General features: G+C 38.3%; 2 protein-coding genes across 6 annotated transcripts in view; one reads left to right on the top strand and one right to left on the bottom strand.

Annotated features, from left to right (window-relative positions):
* ARFIP1 (ARF interacting protein 1) overlaps window positions 1–21,043 on the bottom strand; it is a 136,529-nt gene extending 115,486 nt beyond the window's left edge. For 2 of the 5 annotated variants that reach the window (XM_007466711.1, XM_007466712.1), the window contains exon 1: window positions 20,754–21,043. Coding sequence is in view for 1 of the 5 variants with exons in the window: in XM_007466709.1 (XP_007466771.1) it covers window positions 2,811–2,888 (78 nt within the window). In the remaining 4 variants the exon portion in view is untranslated. Of the gene's footprint in view, window positions 1–2,810; window positions 2,889–20,753 lie in introns of those variants that run through there. The other 3 variants (XM_007466710.1, XM_007466713.1, XM_007466709.1) reach the window with 2 other exon arrangements.
* A 285-nt stretch (window positions 21,044–21,328) lies between these two features.
* Window positions 21,329–22,204, top strand: part of TIGD4 (tigger transposable element derived 4) — an 8,653-nt gene continuing 7,777 nt past the window's right edge. Inside the window, exon 1 of the mRNA XM_007466708.1 lies at window positions 21,329–21,619. The gene's annotated coding sequence lies outside the window, so the exon portion shown is untranslated. The remainder of the gene's footprint in view (window positions 21,620–22,204) is intronic.

Genomic DNA, 22,204 nt, shown 5'->3' with positions numbered 1-22,204 from the left:
AGGGTTGATATTGTTTTTGGCTCAGTTCAAAATGCTGGAGTTTTTGTTGTTGTTGTTTTGTTTTGCTCTTAAAGAAATGAAAACTATCATCCAGGTCATCATATTCTATTCCTAAGAAACCAGTATCCATATATCATTTATACTAGTGGCGTGAGGATTAATTCATTCATCAAACTGACCATCAGTGATGTGCCAACCTCTGCTAGGATTAGCCTGAATTACTGAAAAGTCCAATGTATAGAACATTTAATTAAGAGTTAATGGCCATAATATATAGAGAGTTATAATAGATTAAAAGAAGGGACTTCCCTGGTGGTGCAGTGGTTAAGAATCCGCCTGCCAATACATGGGACACAGGTTTGATCCCTGGTCCGGGAAGATCCCACATGCCGCGGAGCAACTAAGCCCACATGCCACAATTACTGAGCCTGCGCTCTAGAGCCTGGGAGCCACAACTACTGAGCCCATGTGCCACAACTACTGAAGTCCGCACACCTAGAGCCCGTGCTCCGCAACGAGAGAAGCCACCACAAATGAGAGAAGCCCATGCACCACAACGAAGAGTAGTCCCCGCTTGCAGCAACTAGAGAAAGCCTGCACGCAGCAATGAAGACCCAACACAGACAAAATATTAAAAAATATAAATATATATACACATATATTAAAAGAAGAACTCTTATAAGCAAATCTGACCCCAAAATGTTTTCATCAAGGATATTGAAAAAAGAAGATTTAAGTTAGTAGAATACTAATATTGATAAATGGGTAATTTTAAAGTTACAGAATATTCCTAAATCCTACTTTGGTTAACTGTAAACTTACACAATGCTTTTAAATTTGGGTATAAATTCAGATTATACTCATACACCTGGCCCTTTTTTTTTTTAAATTACAATATTCCCTGTGGATGCTGCACATTTGGGCATGGCTAAAAACACAGGGAATGCCTAATATGAATTATAATGTTAATTTACAGACAAATTTGAACAATTATTTGGCAGTGGATTCCTTCAGATCACTGTCATCCAGCCTTAACTCTCCTGAGCAGATTTCTAGTTTAGCATCTATTGGTGTGACATTCACATAGAAGAAACTCACAGTGGTAAACCACAAAGGGAATACTTTCATCTATTATGATGAGTCTCATCACTGACAGGGCTGCCAATCCTTCCTGTAGTTCACAAGCATTAAACTTCCTCTGACCATCTCTCAACAGTATAGATTCAGATATCTGATCATAAAAAATCAAATCCATGAGTTAGGACAAATACGGTATACATAATTCCCTAGGTTCTCAGAACTAAATATAACTACAACACTGCTTTGACAAATGGTAAACAGCCAAACTATTTTATTTTTATTTTTTTAATTAATTAATTAATTAATTTATTTATTTTTGGCTGCATTGGGTCTTTGTTGCTGTGCGCGGGCTTTCTCTAGTTGAGGTGAGCGGGGGCTACTCTTTGTTGCGGTGCGCGGGCTTCTCATTGCGGTGGCTTCTCTTGTTGTGGAACATGGGCTCTAGGCACGCGGGCTTCAGTGGTTGTGGCATGCGGGCTCAGTAGTTGCAGCTCGCGGGCTCTAGAGCACAGGTTCAGTAGTTGAGGCACACGGGCTTAGTTGCTCTGTGGTATGTGGGATCTTCCCGGACCAGGGATCAAACCCGTGTCCCCTATATTGGCAGGCAGATTCTTAACTACTGCACTACCAGGGAAGTCCCAGCCAAACTATTTTAAATCACAAAGAATCCTGAATCCTTCACAGATAATACATATTTTGCCAACCAGAACTCATCTTTGACTTTTGGGCGAAAAATAAATTATCCAGCTCTAAACCCTACATTAAAGTCTGTCACACAGACTCAGCATCTTGGAGTGATGATGAAACACTGTGGCTAGCACTATGCCACATACACAGATGGCAAACTGGTTCAGAAACACTGCAACTGGAGCTGGAAGAACCCATGTTGTGTTCCAGCCTTGCCGGCTACTCTAACTCAGGCACTACCTCTCTGAAAGTTAAATATGATCAACAAATAAATGGGGGAGATAATGGTTGTTCTACTTGCCTAACTGAATTGTATCAAATCAGTCTAAGGATCAAGGAGGGACAATATGAAAGTGCTACTCTGTAAATCTTTAAGCACTATAAATTTGAGAGATGTTACTAGGATTAGGTGTTCAAAAAAGCACCTGATGACTTGAATTCAATATAAAATTAACTTAACATCTTTCTACTCTAATGACCTAGAACAGTGGTTCTTAGGTGGTATATATTAGAATCACCTGTAGAATTTCCAAACACACACACACACACACACACACACACACACACACACACACACACACACACAGCCTGGTGTCTATCACTACAGCCTCAGATTTAGTGAGTCTGAAGTAAAGTCCAGAACTCAGTATTTTTTTTAAACACTACATTTGGATTCTGATGCACAATTAACTAGAGAGAGAATATGGGAGTAGATGAGTGCAAATGTGAACCAATTACCACTGTTACTTCAACAGAAACTTCATTTCATATTTAAACTTAAAACTATAGTCCGACCAGACTTTTATGTTGATTTTTATGGGACAGGTATACTCTAAAATTTCATATGCCCAAAGGCAAATGTTAACTTACTTCCAATTATGAAGAAATAGCTCTCTCTCCTCCCACCCCTTTCCTGTGTCTATGTGTGTAGAAGAGTTTATTTAGAATGGCACATATTCAGACAAACTAAGTTAATTTGGACAGTCTAAATTTGATTGATACGGGTTGACTTTAAAAAAACAATATAAATACCACCCATTCACCTCAGAATGAGACTTGACTTCTTCTGTGGCTGGTTTAGATGTACCAAGAGTTGTAGTATCATTGCTGCAGTCAGACATACCTAAAAGTAAAATGTGTTAAGCACACATTAAATCATTTAGTTAAAAGAGCTATATCACCTTACCTATATTCTTACAAATATTCTACAACATAAATCATTTATTTGCAGTCAGAATTTGTTTTGCAAAACTACCTATAACCACATGAGTCTCTATTGATTATAACAGATAAACAATTCTAAAAACAGACAAAAATTCAGGAAAAGTTTTTATGCAAAATGTAAAAACACATACCTCAGTGACTAAAAAATAATTTCATAAAATCATTTTAGATATGAAACAATTTAAAAGATCAGAGTGTCAACTTGATTTGCTAGATGAAAAAACTAAGATCAAAAATATCAAAATATCCAAAGATAAAGCCAAAATGTTAGTTATTCATGGCCTATATAAAATCAAAGTTTCAGAACAGAACTCAGACATCTTCCAACTCTGACCGGTGCTCTGTAGTACCGATAACAGATGTGACTGCTCATTGTCAAAGTCAAACACTATACTCAGATTTTATTCAATAAAACTTTAATGTGCTATTTCTGCTTCTAACTTATTCAACAACATTTAGAGAATGCCAACTACATGTGAAGAATTCTGCTAGGCACTAAGGAGAAAGAAAAGTAAAATCTAATTCAGGTTATAAGAGCATAATGCCCTCCATATCTGCAGGTTCAAAGATCAAAAATATCTGAAAAAAGAATTCCAGAAAGTTCCAAAAAGCAAAACTTGAATTTGCCATGCACCAGTAACTATTTATATAACATTTACATTATATTATATATTATAAGTAATGTAGAGAGGATTTAAAGTATATGGGAGGATGTGCATAGGTTATATGCAAGTACTATACCATTTTATAAGGGACTTGAGCATCTGCAGATTTTGTTATCTGTGGGTGTACTAGAACCCATACCCCATATATAGCGAGGGTGACTGTACTCTGAATCTAATCAAGGAGACAGATAAATAAGTACAAAACATCATATTAGGTACTATAATGTACAGAAGCAAAGTTTTACTCATGAAATACAATGGAGGGAACAATTTTATTGTTCACAAATCAAATCCAATACCCCATTAAGAAAATAATACAACATGAACAAGTGGGATTTATTCCAGGAATACAAGGCTGTTCAATTAAGAAAGCTATTAATATATAATATATTCATAAATCTAAGGGGAAAAAAACATGGTTTTCTATGTAGATGTTGAGAAATCTATCGACAGAATTCAATACCCATTCATAATTCAATACTCAAGGAAAAAGGAATTAAGGGAGATGTCTTCAACATGATACACGCTTTAATCCTACAACCATTATTTTATTTAATAAAGAAATAACAGAGGCATTTCCACTACAAACAGGAACAATGCAAAGGAACCCACCATTTCTGCTACTATTCAACATTGAACTAGAGCTATTAGCCAATCCAAGTAGACAAACCAATTAGAAGCATAATAGGTAAAGAAGTAAAACTATTTCTTTTTGCAGCTGATATGATAGTACACCTGAAAAACTCCAAAGACTCAATGGTAAAACTAACTAAAAATTAAAAGAATTCAGTGAAAAGGCAGGATAAAAAATTAACATACAAAAGGAGTTTGGGATTAACATATACACACTACTATACACAAAATAGATAACCAACAAGGACCCACTGTATAGCACAGGTAACTATACTCAATATTTTGTAATAACCTATAAGGGGAAAGAATCTGAAAAAGAATATATATATATAAGAATCACTTTGCTGTACACCTGAAACTAACAGAATATTGTAAATCAACTATATTTCAATTAAAAAAACAACAATTTTTGAGCTGTTATTGAAAAACAATAATCAGTGGACATAAAGGCAGAGAAAAATCCTGTTTACAATTACAACAAAGAAGATTAAATACTTAGGAATAAATTAAACAATGTATAAAACCTATATGAGAAAAATGTTTAAACACAACTGAGAGACACTAAAGACTGAGCAAATGAAAAGACATCCTGTTCTCGGCTATGATGACATTATAAAGAAGTCATTTCCCCCTTAGTTAATTTACAAATTCAGTGCAATAGAGAAAAATATAACAAGCTAAATTATACAGTTAGATAAGTTATACTAAAGTTGATATGGAAAAATCAAACATGCAAGAGTAGTCAGGAAAACACTGAAAAAGGAAACTCACAAGGGGACTAACTTTGTCAGATGTTAAAACATACCATAAACTATCTATACTTAAAGCACTATGGTACTAGCACATGAATAAAGAGACCAGAATAAAAAGTCTAAAGTTAGACCAAATATATACAAACATTTAATATATAACAAAGGTGACATCTCAAATTGCTTAATTAAAGATGGGCTTCTCAGTAAATGATGCCAGGAAAACTAGGTAGCCATCTGGAAAAATAAAAAATTAGACCACCACACACAAGAATAAACTCCAAATGGATTAGGAATCTAGATGTAAAAAATGAAACCACAGATGAACTGTTAAAAGAAAACATAGATGAATTGTTCTTTAAACTTTCTAATTCTAAGAATCTAGAGATAATTTTAAAAATTGATTAATTTGACTAAATAAAGATGTTTTAAAAATTGTATAACATAAGCACTATAAACAAAGAAAAAAGACAACTGAAAAACTAGGATAAAATATTTACAACAGGGGCTTCCCTGGTGGCACAGTGGTTAAGAACCCGCCTGCCAATGCAAGGCACGCGGGTTCGAGCCCTGATCTGGGAAGATCCCACATGCGCAGAGCAACTAATCCGTGTGCCACAACTACTGAGCCTGCGCTCTAGAGCCTGTGAGCCACAACTACTGAAGCCCATACCCTGCAACAAGAGAAGCCACCGCAACGAGAAGCCTGCGCACCGCAATGAAGAGTAGCTCCCGCTCACCGCAACTAGAAAAAGCCGGTGTGCAGCAATGAAGACCCAGTGCAGCCAAAAAAAAAAAAAAAAAATTTTACAACATATGCCACAATAGGTTAATATCCCTAATATATAAAGAAGTCTTAAAAACAAAGGGGGGAAAACCAAAACCAGATAGAAAGCAGGAAAAAGACATGAACAGACGATTCACAAAAAAAGATTAAAATGGTCTCCAAAATATAAAAAATGATCAAATTCACTCATAATTAGAGAAATGCAAGTTAAAACAACACTGAGATACCATTTCTCATCTATTAGACTAGCAAAAAATTTTTTTAATGTAACAAAACATTTTGTTACTGAGGATGTAAGGAAACAGGCACTCATATACATTGCTGATAGGAACACAAATTTGTACATCCATTCTGGAAGGAACTTTGGTAATGCCTAACAAAATCACACATGTACTTACCTTTGAAACCAGCAATCCCATGTCTAGGAATCCATCCCAGGAATACATCTCCAATTAATACAAAAATACTTACACATTGCAGCATTCTTCATAATTGTAAAATACTGGGAAGAGCCTAAATGTCTTTACATAGGAAAATGGCTGAATAAACTATGACACATCCAGACAATGAAGTACTGTGCAACTGTTGAAAAAAATGAAGATCTCTATGATATACTGTAATTTCCAGGACATAGTGATAAGCGAAAAAAGCAAAGTCCCAAAATACCTATGGGTATGCTGTCTCCATATAAAAACAAAGAGGATACATGAAAATACATGTTTCTGCTCATTGGAACAAAAGAAATACAAGAAGAATAAACCAGGAACTAAAGAGATAGGTTACCTACAGGGAGAGGTGGGAAAAGAGTGTAAAAAAAAGTAGGAAATGGGAACAAAGTAGCAGGAATACGGAAGGAGTGACACTTCTCTGAATATATAGTTTTAAATAATTCTGACTCTTAGAACCATAGAAATTTTCACATACCCTTCATTAAAAAAAAACAACAACAACAACAACCAGGATTTGAGAGGAATTCAAACAGTAAAAAATCACTAACACATGAAATCAACTGTATTAGAAATGAATAATCCAGGAAAGGGAAGGGGGAAGCAGGGAAGGGGGAAAGGGGAAGGTGGGGCAAAGGGAGATGGGGGCGGAGAGAGAGAAGGGGAGGGGGAGTAGAGGGGAAGGGAAGGGAAAGGAAGAGCAGGAGAAAATAGTATCTTGACTGGACACCATGAGGCTAAAGACAAAAAGAATTATACACAAATTCTGTTAATATAGTTAGTAAAAGTATTTCTCACAGGGGTATAGGTTAGTAATTCTTAAAGTACTTTATGTATGCAACAGAACAGAACAAATATGTAAATAGAATGTAGATATTGAGAATTTGGTTTCTCACTGCTAGAGAAAAAAGTAATAAAGAAAGGAGAAATGCTAAATAAACCCTGTGGTACTGGACTGGAATCAGAGTTATCAGTATAAACACAAGGTTTTTAATATGTGTGTATCTGTATTCGTGTATATATATTTGTTATACACATACATATGCATGTATGTATAGGTTTCCTAGCTTTGTCCACTGAGAGGACCTAGAAGCAGTGATACCCAGTAACAATGAGTACACCTGGTGCCCAAATCTTGGTCTCTAAACACCATTCTCCAATAAAAGGAACCACAACTCTTAAGGAAAAGTGGTTGATTCTAATACTGGGGCAAGGAAAATACAAGAGGAGCCTGGTGCATTTTTCTGGTGTCAGAAAATAAGAAAAATTCAAAAGAGGACAGGGGCTTGTCGAAAGAAAAAAGGACCCAACCTGAAGGCGCCTATGGCCAATCCTGAGACATCTCGAGCAACAAATAATGATAGTACTGAATTGAAACTCCTAGAATAAAACAAATATTAATGAATCCATACTGAAAGAAATAAATACTCAAATAAATAGGTAAATGGGGGTAAAGTGACAATTCCTCACAACAGAATCTCAATTAATAAACACAGAAAAGAAAGAGAAAACCAGAACTCTCCACCAGGCAAACATCACAGTAGTAAGTGTTGCAGAAAGATTCACTGATGGATGTTAAAATTAGAGAGCAAAAGTTTGGCGAGAAACAGCATCTACATAATCTCCAATATCTCCCACAAGGTACTTAACTGAAAAAAGAAAGACAGTTAAGTGGAGAAACTCACAGTTCACAGTGAAGAATCTCAGCAGATCTAACTAAACTAAGTGATTAATCACCAGTAGTAAGACATATCAAGAGCATAATCCCTGATACATTGCACTGAAAAGGACAACATTATTTTTTGTGGTATTCTTCCCCCAAATGCATTAACTCAGTCCAATCATGAGAAAACACTGGACAAACCCAAACTGAGGAACATTCTACAAAATAACTGACCAGTTCTCTTCAAAGTGTCATGGTCATGAAGACCAGGAAAGTGTGAGAAACGTACAGATTGAAAGAGACTATGGAGAAATAACCAAACTCAATATGGGTTCCTAGTCAGAATCCTGCAGCAGAAAAAGGACAGTTAGTTGAAACTTTGGTGAAATTCCAATAAGGTCTGTAGTTCAGTTAATAATATTATACTAATGTTAATTTTCTATTCTTTTTTTTAATATAAATTTTTTTTTTTTTTTTTTTTTACTTTTGGCTCCATTGGGTCTTTGTTGGTGCACACAGGCTTTCTCTAGTTGCAGTGAGCAGGGGCTACTCTTCATTGTGGTGGCTTCTCTTGCTGTGCAGCATGGGCTTCAGGCGCGCGGGCTTTAGTAGTTGTGGTGCGAGTAGCTGTGGCGCGCAGGCTCAGTAGCTGTGGCGCACGGGCTTCACTGCTCTGTATGTGGGACCTTCCCAGACCAGGGCTCGAACCCGTGTCCCTGGCGCTGGCGGATTCTTAACCACTGTGCCACCAGGGAAGCCCCTAATTTCTTATTCTTGATAATTATATTATGGTTATGTAAGACATTAGCATTATGGGAAGTAGGGTAAGGAATATAAAGCAACTCTCTGTACCATTTCTGCAAGTCTAAAATTAGATCAAAATAAAAGTTTTTAAAGAACAGTAAGGAATGCTGAGCAAAGGTAGAGGAATTACCCTTAGACAGAAGGAGGAAATCTCTTCCTTACATAGAAGGAAGAGTGAAAGAAGGAAGGAACCCATGGAAATAGTGAGGAATGGAATGGAAAACAGAAGAAAGTTAAGGCAGTTCATTTTTGCTGTCTTCTACTTTCTTGTGAAATAGGAGTTATCATCTGCTCCCCTGTATTCATCAGTAGCACCAATTAGCAAAATATATCATTATCATCCAGCTCAAGAAAAGACCAAATGATAGCTTTAGAATGGGGCTGGTCACCAGGAAGACCAAGGCATGACTAGAAGTTTGGAACTTTCAGAGGTGAAAGGGGCGAGAGGAGTTAATAACTGATAATGCGTCAGTGAGGAAGCCTTCACAAAAATTCCCAAACTATGGGGTTTGGAGAAATTCTGTGGTGAACACATCCATGTCCTGGGATCATGGAACACCCCAACTCACAGAGACAGAAGCTCCTGTACTCAGAACGCTTCCAGATCTTGCCCAATGTCCTTTCCATCTGGCTATCTATCTGTATCCTTTACCATATCCTTTACTATATAATAAACCGATAAGTATTAAAAAAAAAAAAAAAAAAGACCAAATAACTCCAAGCAGATTGGGAAACAGGGAATCAAATTTCTGAGAATTACGGAGTCAGGTACTAAGTCTGTGTTTTATTCATATTATTTAAATGCTCTTACCTTCACATTTTTTAAAAGTTCATTTGTTCATAACTTTAATAATGGACACACATAGGGAATGACAACAAGATCTAAAGTTAATGACTTACTCACTGAACTTACTGTGATAATCACTTCATTGACGTATGTAAATCAAATCATTATGCTGTACACCTTAAATTTATATGTGCTATATGTCAATCACATCTCAATAAAACTGGAAGAAAAGAAAAACATAATTATGGGAAACCAAAAAAAAAGTTAATGACTTTGCAGATTGTGCTGTTTAAGATACATGTGTTCTGATCTTTACACGAATTTAAAGTTATCTTTAAATTTGTCTTCAAAATAAAATGATAAATCATTATTACAAAACTGCCACCAATGTTGGCTTCACAGACTGGTTTATACTTGAGGCCAAATATGCCTCAAGTCATCTCTGGGGCTCTACTTCCATAAATCAGCCAGGGGTATACATTAACTAATGAGTGTAAGAACCAATGACCAATAAAGTGAATTACTAATTAACATTTGTAAAAAAAAAAAAGCATAACTAATATTACCTGAAGTTTATAATTCATCCAACTTTTTGGAGTTGTTTTTGATTTATTATCAAAATCACATTTTGTTTTCTATAAACTGAATAGACTAGATCTATTCAGTTTATAGAGGGAAACTATATAAGAACTTTAACCAGAATTTAATGAGGGAGAATTTTATATCCTACAACTGTTAAGTGCATTTAAGGTCTTTCCAAGGACCCAGGAAAGAGAGGGCAGGAGGTAAGAGACTTGCCAGGATCCTAGAAGATAAGAAGAAACAAAATACTCCATGGATACCAGAAAAGAAAAAACTGCATTTACAATCTCCATGAGTTAAAGATTCAGAATTATAATACTAAAGGATGAATGTTGAATAGAAATTATAACATGAGCACATTTCAAATTAAGGTACTCACATACCACAGGGGATCTGAAATGGTATGCTCAAGGCACAGGAGAGCAGATACAAACAGGATAAACAGAGCACATCATAGTGGAATGAGAATTTACACTTTTTCTAAATGAAAAGAAGTAAGCTGTTATGGAATCTAAAACAAAATTTACTTGAATAAAATACACATAAGCCTTCTAAGAAATTTCTTGAATTTTTATGATGAAATACGAATCTCCAAAGGAATATCTGAAGAGTTATTCTTTCTAGGGGTACTTCAGTAAAAAAGTTGGAGAAGTACTATAAATAACTTTGATGTATGGGAGTAAGGAGTTCTGACTGGAACTCAAGGACAATGCTAGGGAGGTAAATACAGAAAACTGAGGGCAAAAAGTAGCAAAACTTGGGCTTGCTTTGGTCTGAACTTGCTTAGCTTCTCTAGACCGGGTATATCACTGATTTCAGAGACTGGTTAGAGATGAAAGAAAATGGCTCTATTTCTTTCACTCAAATATGTCTATCTTTTCTTGCTCACAGATAAACAGGAAGAGAATGGTAAGATTTGTTTTAATTTCATAATTCAATATTAACTTTCAAGTTGAACTGACTTGTTTACAGTAAAAAATTTAGAGTTAAAATACATAGTGACTACATTAAATAACTATATACGCTAAGAGTGAAAAATAGTATCTAAAATACATTAGTTTTCTGTTTTGGTCAAAACAATTTAAAATAGTGGGGTTTTTTTATGATGGTAGTTTCCTTAACATGGAGGAAAGATCCTTTTCCCTATTGTCAATGCAAATGATACTAAACTGAAAATGGTTTACCACACAATATGTTCAAAGTATATTACATTTTCTTTCATAAGCAGAATAATCAAGAGTAAGATAAAGAATCATCTACATTATACTGCTGTCTTTATGTCAACAACTATCTGGTATCTGTAAAAGCTATTTTGTTAGATACTCCTAAATCCTTTTAGACAGTGATAAATTAAGTTCACATTGCTCATTAAGATAAACACATCAGCCTAGATAATTCAAAAGTAGAAAGCTTTAACAAAAAAAAGTTAATTCTCAATTATATGCAGTAATGAGAAACAATTTAAAAATCAACAGATATTCAGCAATTTTCATCCTCACTATTATACCACCTTCTAACCAAGTGACAAAATTAACAGTTTGGAGAAGTCTTTTTATTTTCCCTATTCAGATTGTGTTACAGAGAAACTAATGAGAAGTAAAATGATAAGACTCTCAAAACTAAATTACTCCCTGAAAAGAAAACTAGCTGTAAATAAACTCTAAATTATTCAGTGTACTGTGGCCTCGCTCTTCACAAACGGCTAGCTAAGGTCCAGAATATCAGCAATGAAGCCAACCAAGAGAACTGGAGAGTTACTTTAAAATTCTGTATTAATTCCCAAAACCATATAAAATAAACCCTTCAATATTCTCAGGTAATTTTTTCAATGGGAAAAAGCTCAGAGGAAATAATCTAAGAAGACAGCTCAGTAATATAGATGGTCACACATAGAAATATTTATAGATATGTGTATATACATGAGTTAGTGTATATTTCCCAGAAGCAACTCCAGCAAAAATGAGCACACACAGTGCCCAGATCTTGGTTTCTAATACCATTCTCCAATAAAGGGAACCAGTGCTCCTTGGAGAAATGGCTGATTCTAGGACTGAGGCAGGATTACATACAAGATGAGCCTGGAGTATCTTGTAGTGCTGGAAAGTAAGAACATGCTTTTAAAAAAAAAACACCGTAACAGAACAACAAAAGCTCAAAAGAATATAGGAACCAACTGAAAGAGCTTCCAGTGGCCAAAGCTGGAACAATTTGAGCAATAAAATAAAGTAATACTGGATTATAATGCAAAGTATAAAATAAATAACCAAGAGTCAATGCTGATATAAATAAATGATTGAATAAATTAATAAATGGGAGAGAAGAGGCAAATCTCCCTTGCAGAAGAATTCCAAAAAATTTATGTACACACTCCACTGTTATGGAGGTAGAACATAATTCCCCACACATTAAGTGTGCACTTCACATAATGACTTTCTTCTAAAAAGTACAATATGCAAAGGGAGGAGAGGAAAAGTAACTTTACAAGGTACAAACTTGACAAACACGGTCTTAAGCCAGGTGATCCAGGTTAACATCAACAGTGGTAAGGCATATTGATAGCATTTACTCTTGATATATGATTAATGGCACTTTACCTCTGTTCCTTTCTCCCCAAAACACATTACCCAGCCTAACCGTGAGAAAAGAATCAGCCAAATCCCAACTGAGGGACAATCTACAAACACCTGACCAGCAATCCTCAAAACTATCAACTTGTCATCAAAAATGAGGAGCCTGAGAAACTGTTAAAGCTAAGAGGATACATGATAACCAGATTTATTCCTGCATAGAATCCTGGTACAGAAAAAGGTCATTAGGAGAAAACTGAGGCAATCTGAACATATGTTATCTAATAATGTATAAATACTGGTTCATGAACTGTGACAAATGTACCATACTAATGTAATATGTTAATAATGTGGGAAACTGGACATGGTGTATATAGGAATCTGTATACTATCTCTACAGTAATTCTGTAAATCTAAAATGATTCTAAAATAAGAGTTTATTATAAAATAATCTAAAGATACTTTGCTATATTATTATTTTATAATGATTGTTTTTAATAATTAATATTAATAATATAAATTTATATTATTAAAATATTTCATTCTTTTACATGTATGCACCCCAATGTTCACTGCAGCACTATTTACAATAGCCAGGACATGGAAGCAACCTAAATGCCCATCAACTGATGAATGGATAAAGAAGATGTGGTACATATATACAATGAAATATTACTCAGCCATAAAAAAGGAATGAAATTGGGTCATTTGTAGAGACATGGATGGACCTAGAGTCTATCATACAGAGTGAAGTAAGCCAGAAAGTGAAAAACAAATATCGTATATTAACACATGTATGTGGAGTCTAGAAAAATGGTACAGAAGAACCTATCTGCATAGCAGGAATAGAATAGAGATGCAGACGTAGAGAAGGGATGTGTGGACATGGAGGTGGGGAAGGGGGGTGTGGGATGAACTGGGAGATTGGGATTGATATATATATACTATCATGTGTAAAATGGATAGCTAGTGGGAACCTGCTATATAGCGCAGGGAGCTCAGCTCAGTGCTCTGTGGTGACTTAGATGGGCAGGATGGAGGGGGGAGGGAGGTCCAAGAGGGAGGGGATGTATGTATACATATAGCTGATTCACTTTGTTGTACAGCAGGAACTGACACAACATTGTGAAACAACTATACCCCAATAAAAAAGAAAAAAAATTATTTTCATGCACTTGGAAAAAACAGCATAACTGGCAGTTTAACTAATACATTTATAAATATTTATATTTAAAATCCTATATGGCAAAACTCCAAGAACTGAAATCTTTAATACTATCAACTTGGAAATTCAATCAATATTTAGGTCTCAGGCACTGGCCTAGGTCCTTGGGAGTCAATAATGAGCCAAAAAGAAAATAAGATGTGGTCCCTATCTGCATGGATATGGCGGTAGCGGAAGAGAAAGACAATCATACAGTCGCACATATAAATGTAAACGGCAACTGTGGAAAACGTATGACATTACTACCTCATCTGGGAGGTCAGGATATTTCCTCAAGAAGCAAAACTTCAGTTGAGGTGTGAAGGACAGCTAAAGCCAACAAGTGAAATGCAAGAAAACAAAGAGTGGTAAAGACAGGGAGAAAAGCATGTGCAAAAGCCATGGAATGCAAGGAGCAAGACAAGTACAAAGGGAGAAACGAAAGCCAGCATGGGTAAAATGGAGAGTTAAGCAGAACATGACAAAAAATAAGGCTGGACCATTGTGAAGGAGTTTTGTTTTTATCCTAAAAGCAATGAGAAGTCATAAAAAGACTGGGGAAGAGGAGGGAAGAGTGACAATCAGACGTGTGTTTCAAAATAAATCACTGTGCCTTCAGGATGGATACTGGATTAGAGAGGGGTTGAAACAGAAGTGGGTAGACAAGAATGAAGGCTACTGTAGAAATTTCAGGCAAGATGATGGTAACAAACTAAAGTGGTGGTAGTGGAAATGGGAAGTAGTAGACAGATTTAAGAGATATTTAGAAAGTAAGATTAATAAAACTTTTTGACAGACTAGACGTATAAGGGAGAGGGAGTTATTAAGGATCACTCCTACTGTCCTGTATTTTCCAACGGGAAAAATAATGGAGTCATTCACTGAAATAAAAAGCAAAGAAAGAGGACCAACATTCTGGGGGGGGTTTGGGAGTGAAGGAAAAATCAGTTTAGTTTTAGACCTTGTATTTGCAATATCTCTAATATATGCAAGAGAGGTGCCAACTAGAAAGCAAAATATATAGATCTAGAGCTCAGACGAGATAGAAAACACTCACGTTCTTAGAAAAGCTGACATCTTTATCCTAGTAAAACAGCTAACTATAATTGCCAAATATCCAAGAAAAACGTTAGACTTCGACCATCTGTATTTAGTTAAAACAAAAAGCTGAGACAGAACATGGCAGTAATATTTCATCAACTACAACGAAAACTGCTAGGCACCATGCGGAACACAGAGTTTTAAAAATCTTGTTTCAACAGTATATTTATTATGTCACTAATCATACAGTATTTTAAAGTTTTAGCAGGGCTGGCCAATGTCCTTGGAAATATTCAATACCTGCGCTAGTCAGTAAAGTAGCCACTAGCCACATGTGGCTACTGAGCACTTGATACGTGACTGGTTTGACTGAGGAACTGAATTTTTATCCTATTTTATCTTAACTAATTTAAATAGTCACATGTGGCTAGTGGCTGCTCTATTGGACGGGAGCAGTTTAGAGCTTCCTTGTATATTTCATCTAATCCCAAACAACCACCTTGTGAATTAACTGAGAGCCAGTGTGGGGGATAGAGGGATTAAAGAAGTAGAAGCTTTCATTCAATCTGCTTATTATATTATTTGAATTTTTATTTTAAGAATATATCTTACTTGTAAAATTTAAAATATTTTTAATTTTAAAATTAATTAAATGCACAGAAAAATTAGGAAATACAGAAAGAGGAAAATGAAAATAATCTGTATACCTCCTTTAAGAAATAATCTATAATTAACATTTAGCCATATATGAAGAGGATCTACATTTTTAACCCTTTTGTTAGAAGGCGCACCAATGGCCCAAGTTACTCTCTATGAGTTTTATCATATTTCTCTTCTACCTCATCCCCATCCCAAACACCTTGAGAATCCTATTAGAAAGCTATCATCTCTAGAACTCTACCTCAAGGCTGCCAAAAATAAACACTTAATAGTCCTCTTGCTTATCTCCCTTTCACCACCATCACGACCACCCTCTGCCATCAGTGTCATACACTTTAACTGGAACCCAATCTCTACCCCACAATATCATGGAATCATTAGTCACTATAGTGAAAAAGAGTACAAGCTTTGGAGTCAAGCAACTTTATGAGTCTGTGGTTCTCCTTTTACTATTTGGATGACCTTGGACTAATTACTTCTGCTGGTTTCTATACCTGTTTCTTCATTTGTTTATAGAAAATAAGAGTACCTAATACACAGATAGCATCTATAAAGCATGATGCCTAGCCAGAGTAGCACTCGATAAATGACAACTATTACGGACTTCTATGTGCCTGGAGCTGACCTAGATATTGAAGGGGAGAGCTCTGAAACAAAACAGAATCCCAGCCATCCTAGAAGTTACGTTGCACTGGCTTAACCCCAGGGACTCTTTCCATCTGGGACATGAATTCCTGATCCATCCCTTATCAGATGTGTGACCTTATGCAAAGTACTTCATCTAAAATCTAAATTTCTTCATTTCTAACATGGTAATGTTATCTGCTCTTACCTACTTGAGATGGCTGGAGTAAAAATAAAATGAGAATATATGGGAAAACGCTTTGTAAATTATTATATGCTAAATAAAAAGAAGGTATTAAAGAGTATCATATTCCTCCTCTCTTGGACAAAGCTTTCCAATCAATATGCCAAGAATGGATTACAGGGACTTCCCTGGTGGGAAGGCAGGGGACACAGGTTCGAGCCCTGGTCCGGGAAAATCCCAATCTTAGTTGTTGCTCTGTGGCAACTAAGATCCCTTAGTTGCCGCACAGCAACTAAGCCCGTGCGCCACAACTACTGAGCCTGCGCTCTAGAGACCGTTAGCCACAACTACTGAGCTCATGTGCCACAACTACTGAAGCCTGCCCGCCTAGAGCCCATGCTCTACAACAAGAGAAGACACCGCAATGAGAAGCCCGCGCACTACAATGAAGCGTAGTCCCTATTCACTGAAACTAGAGAAAGTCCGTGCGCAGCAATGAAAGACCCAGCGCAGCCAAAAATAAATAAATTAAAAAAAAAAGAATGGATTACAGATGTGCTGAAATATCGACACCCCCTCTCCCTGGCCCCCTCGGCCTACAGGGAGCTGGGGAATCTGCCATACAAATAATCATTTTTATGTGTGCCACGATGCAGAAGTTTGGAAACTTTGCTCTAACATACTATCTCATGTCCGCAGACACTGGAGATGGCCAAATGACTCCCTCCTCTGGATAATTTAGGTCTCACCACCAACTCTGTTATTTTTATGATCCTGCTTCAAAGACAGTGATGTCACAGTTCTCCAAAGGATCAAAAAGGATCAAGCCCGAACATCAAGGAGCTGCTAGTCCAATGCCATCATACATACACAAAAAATGAAGCAAAATAAAAACTCTCAGGTGACTACGGCAAAGATGTTACCATATTTTCACAAAAGATTTGAGCAACTTCCAGCAATATCTGCCTAGAACCATCTTAAGACAAAAGTTTAGAAGTAATGGAAGAGAGGGAAATAGGGATGGAGGGAAGATGAAAGAGAAAAGACACAAAGAGAAAAAGAAAATGTAGACTTTTGTCTTGTAGAAAATAGCTGAGAATCCGTAAGAGCTAATCACTGGCTTCCATGACTGCCTAAAGCTAAACTAGAGACTAAAGAGAACAAGATTATTTTCAGGTTCCTTTGTTTTATAGTCTTTTTCATACTTCCTAGAACTAATGCTGGTGTATATCTGACTTTTAGACTGTTATGGTCCCTACGTCATCATCATCCATATTTTGTGGGACTACTGTTTCCAATCTGCACATATATTGTTAGTTTTTCATCCACAGCCATATTATCTTAAATTCCCTATTAAATTTACTCCTTCCTCCATCCTGAATTTATTCCTTACCCCATCCCAAAGTTATCATTCTGGAATGTATTTATACCTCCAGACTCTTACAATGCCAAGTCTATTACTTAAAACCTTTATTTTCACATTTTCCACTCCTCATATGTCATCATACATACATACAAATACACACACACACACACACCCGACAAACACATACACAGATTTATATCCGCCCTGTGGGAAAACTATCAAATAACACTCCATAGGCCTCCCCCGAATTCATTTCTTTTCGTCATACTTTTTGGTATGATATTCAACCAGGTGTTCAGCTACTGAAGATTAATAAAGGAAAAGACCTTCTTTATGTAATGTCTGATAGAAAATCTGGTGAGATACCCCAACACATGCCAATAAAAGATGTAAAGAAAATATGGTAGAAGCAGCCTAGAGTAGTAGTTAAGAGCTCAGTCTGGATTCAGATAACCTAGGTTCAATCCTGGCCTGACCAGTGAATTCTGAGCACATTACTTCAGCTTCAGTTAATCATTTAGTTTCAATTTCTTCATCTACAAAAATGAAAAATTTAGCCACTTTATAAGGTTGCTGTGAGGACTGGATGACATAATCATATTAAGCACTTAGCATAATGCCTGGCACACAGTAAGCAAACAAATGTTAATTGTTATGGTGTCGGATATAATCAATCTTCTGACTTTGTCATTACCTTAGAAGGAAACTAATTTAGCATAATTGACTCTTTATAAACTTATGTTTTCTGCCCCCCAAAGCGAGGATGCTAGACAGAGGGAAAATTATTTTGTGCTCAGAATACACTGGTTACTCCATATAGACTATGATGAGCTGTATAGGTCTCTTCAAGTTCTAACGTTCTATGAAACAGGTGTCACACATTTTAGAACGTCAACCCTTGATCAACAAACACTTTACCATCAAATCCGTAAGTTCAAATATGCGCTCTACACTTACATTAAGTTTGGAAGGATACTAACTTAGCCACAAACGAGAACGATCATTAAATCCCTAATATAGAGGTAATATGGAGGGAAAGGAGATGTCGAGATGAACAGCAACACGCCAAAGGCTTACAGACCACACCACTGAAGCATCATTTGCCCTTCTGAACAAAGCCGAAGCCCAAAGTAGATGCCTCAAGTGAAAAACAAGAAAATGAAAACAAAGTACACTAGAAATTTAAACTTTTACTCTGAACTGTACCCAGTAGGTTGTTGATATTAAATATGTATTAAATAATAATAAATTTATCAATTTATAAACCCACTGGATCCCCACAACATTGGCCACAAATACTTATCCCTAAAGAGAAACCTCGAAACCACAAATCAGGAACTAAATAAAGAGGCGGTCTTACTTCCTTCTCTAGGTCTAGGAAGAAATTTAGAAACACTGAAGTTTTGAAGTAGCTAGAGATTTCATCACTATAAAGCTGGAATCTCTGCATTCTACTCTCCTTGGTACCCAAACTAGCTATGTACAGTTTGAAAAAGTAGTAGCTCCACAAAAAAAGTTTTCATTAACTTCAAGATACTGTCTAAGGTGTGGCTTTTAATCTACCTGGAGGTTATATATCTCCTTTGAGAATCTGATAAAAAGAATGGACATTCTCCCCAGAAAGGAGAAAATGCACTGAAAACAAAACTGTGCACTTAATTTCAGGGGTGGGGATGAGGAAGTCCCCTGAAAGTCACTGACCACTAGACCACAGTCCCCAAAGGCATGACCCAGGATTAAGGCAAACTAATTTATCAATTTGAAACAGAATGAAAATAACTGAGACCGAGATTTTAATCCAGAAAATAAAACAAGATTAGAAATATTTTGTTTTCTCAGCTAATGAGTGTTAGACGTGGTGGCTGGGAGAGGGTGTTGGTCATGTTGAGTGGGAAAAACAAAAAAACACAGGACTAACAAAAGAAAAGTGGAATTAAAACAGTACTGACATGTAGTCTGTTGCATTCACTCTGAGACAGCAGCAATAAAATGGCCAATTCCTGCAGCCTTAACAAGGAACGATTTAAGGTAACCAATTTTGGTGCACATTTCCACGCCAGTGAAGTTAATTAAATGGCAAATGTGAACACACACCTGCCACACTTGCACGTGAAAGTACAAGTTTAACCAAAGTCCTGCAAATCTTCCATTTTTTCCTTAAGAACTGACTGAGAGAAATTATATGCTTTAATCTAGGAGAAAAAAGGAAGGGAGGGGGCCAGAAATCCTCAAACGTGATGGCTAAAGGATCTGCAGGAAGTGTTAACTACAAACCTTTTGAGATCAAAGGGCTCAAGAGGGAGATGAGAATAAAACAAAGGGAGTAATAATAAAATAAAGTAAAAGGGAAAAGGGTCTAGAAACTGTTCTTAAAACAAAAACCTCTTTCCTTTTTCCTAGACACGTAAACAGCAGTAACTTGGCAAAGAGGAACGGACGAGACGACGGCACAACTTCCTTCCCAAACTCCAGCATTCCTTGGACGTCCTCGCAAGCAGTCAGGCTTGGGACATTTCACAGGCAAGGCTCCTCCCTGCACCACTGCCCGAGGAACCTCTCGCAGGGACTATCGCTACCTCCCTTCCTCTCACTGCGGGAGAGGAGAAATAGGGGATGCAGGGAAAGAAGGAGAGCAATGAAGGCTGGACACCAAACCTTAAGGTGGCCCGCTCCGAGACTTAGTCGAGAAAGACCTGGATCCTTCAACCCCTTTCTCCGCTCAATACATGCAAAACCGGGAGGGTGCCGCCCTGGGAGGGCCAGTCCTACCTCTTCACCCGGCTGTTTCGGGGGCACACTCAGGGGGGACAGGAGGAACGAAGGGACAGAAACCCAAGGCCGAATGCCTGGACAGAGAGAGATGGCACACACAGACTAAGGACATAAGTGCCCTGTGGAAGTCCGGAACTGCGAGCCCCAGAGGCAACGTGTCCAGCCCCGCCAACCATCTCCGAGAAGCATTCCCCCGCCTCTTTCCCAGCCGGCCAGCTCCGCCCTCACCTGTCTGCAGGGAAGCCGGCAGCTCGCACGTCGAGGATTATCCCTGCCTCTGCTCTCCGGAGTCGCCTCAGCCCTGGCAAGAAGTGAGCGGAAACGCGACCCGGGCCTTTTCCTTCTTCCCCTTCTCCCACGCACCTAGGCTCCTCGGGGGCGGGGAGCGACAGCAGCTGTCACAGCCTCCCACTGACCAACCGCCGAGGACACTCAGACCGGCGGCAGCTCCACCAGGCCTACAGCTCCAACACCGAGAGCAGCGGAGCCGGAAGTGAGGGGACCGGAAGTAGCGTTGTCCGTAGCCCTGGATGGCCTCTCTCTCCCTCAGTCTGGCCGGCCCAGCCACGTCTCGATGGTGCCAGCGCGCTTCCCCCGAGGCCCCCTCCGCCCCGCTCCGGGAGTGCTGTGGAGATGACCCAAGGTCATACATGGGAACGAGTCAAATATAGGGGAGGCATTCAGTGATGTTCATTTCCTTTCTTTCCCCGAGGCCCCCTCCGCCCCGCTCCAGGAGGCGGGCCCCGCCCCTCCCGCTGCGGCCCCTAGCAACCACATCCGGGACTCAGCCGGCGCCTTTTCCCGGGTAATTTTCTGGCTGCGGCTAGATCGCTGGGGGGGTTGTGAACGCGGGTCCAGATGCACCTGCCAGAGCTGGGAGCTTGCCGAAGGGCGCACCGGCCTGGTCTTGAGTGGTCGGAGGTCCAGGAGCACTCGGCATCCTTTTCCCACCCACACACCCCAGCCTCACGTATTAGGCGTCCCCCCAGCAGACGGTGAGCCGGTGGCGGGAGGGTGGAGGTGTACGTAGCTCACCGCCTCGCAATCACAGGAGAGCCAAGCTTCTTTCTCAGCTGCCAGAGAGCACGTAGAAGGTTATTTCAGCCCCGTGGGAGGTGGGAGGGTGGAGGGAATGCGGGGTTTAGGGAGCAGACGGGATGCGGGCACCTCATTCTCTTTCCCCAGTGCCTGGAAAGCCACTCTCTGGCCACGTCACTCACGCCCACCCATTTCAGGAAGACCAGACCCCCTCGCCCGGCATCCCTGAGTTCTTATGATTTGCTCTATCTTTGTGATCACCTGCTCTGCTCGCTCGCAGACAGTGGGTCCGTTATACCGTTCTTTCCTGTCACTGTTTATCCAGAGGACTGATTTCTGCTTTCTTTGTTCGCCCCGTTACTTAAGTAGATCACTGCCCTGTCTACAGAAACCGAAGAACAGTCCTTCTCTCAGATCCCTTTGTAGTTTCCTAAGTGGAGGCCCCAATCTGTACTTCGGATATGCTCCCTGTCCCCAGCACCGTATGACTCTGCAGTGGTGCTAGACAAACCTGTAGCTCAGTTACATACAGTACATACCGGTGATCCAGCCGAGCGCATCTCCCTTCAAGGTTCCGGACTCCGCTTTTACTTTGACAGCCTTGGGTGCTCATTTTCACCACCATTTCACTTGCAGGAATG

Source organism: Lipotes vexillifer, unplaced genomic scaffold, assembly GCF_000442215.2.
Source record: "Lipotes vexillifer unplaced genomic scaffold, Lipotes_vexillifer_v1.1 scaffold498, whole genome shotgun sequence".
Lineage (NCBI taxonomy): Eukaryota > Metazoa > Chordata > Mammalia > Artiodactyla > Lipotidae > Lipotes > Lipotes vexillifer.
Note: the sequence above shows the minus strand (reverse complement) of the source record. Positions and strands in the feature narration are given on the sequence as shown.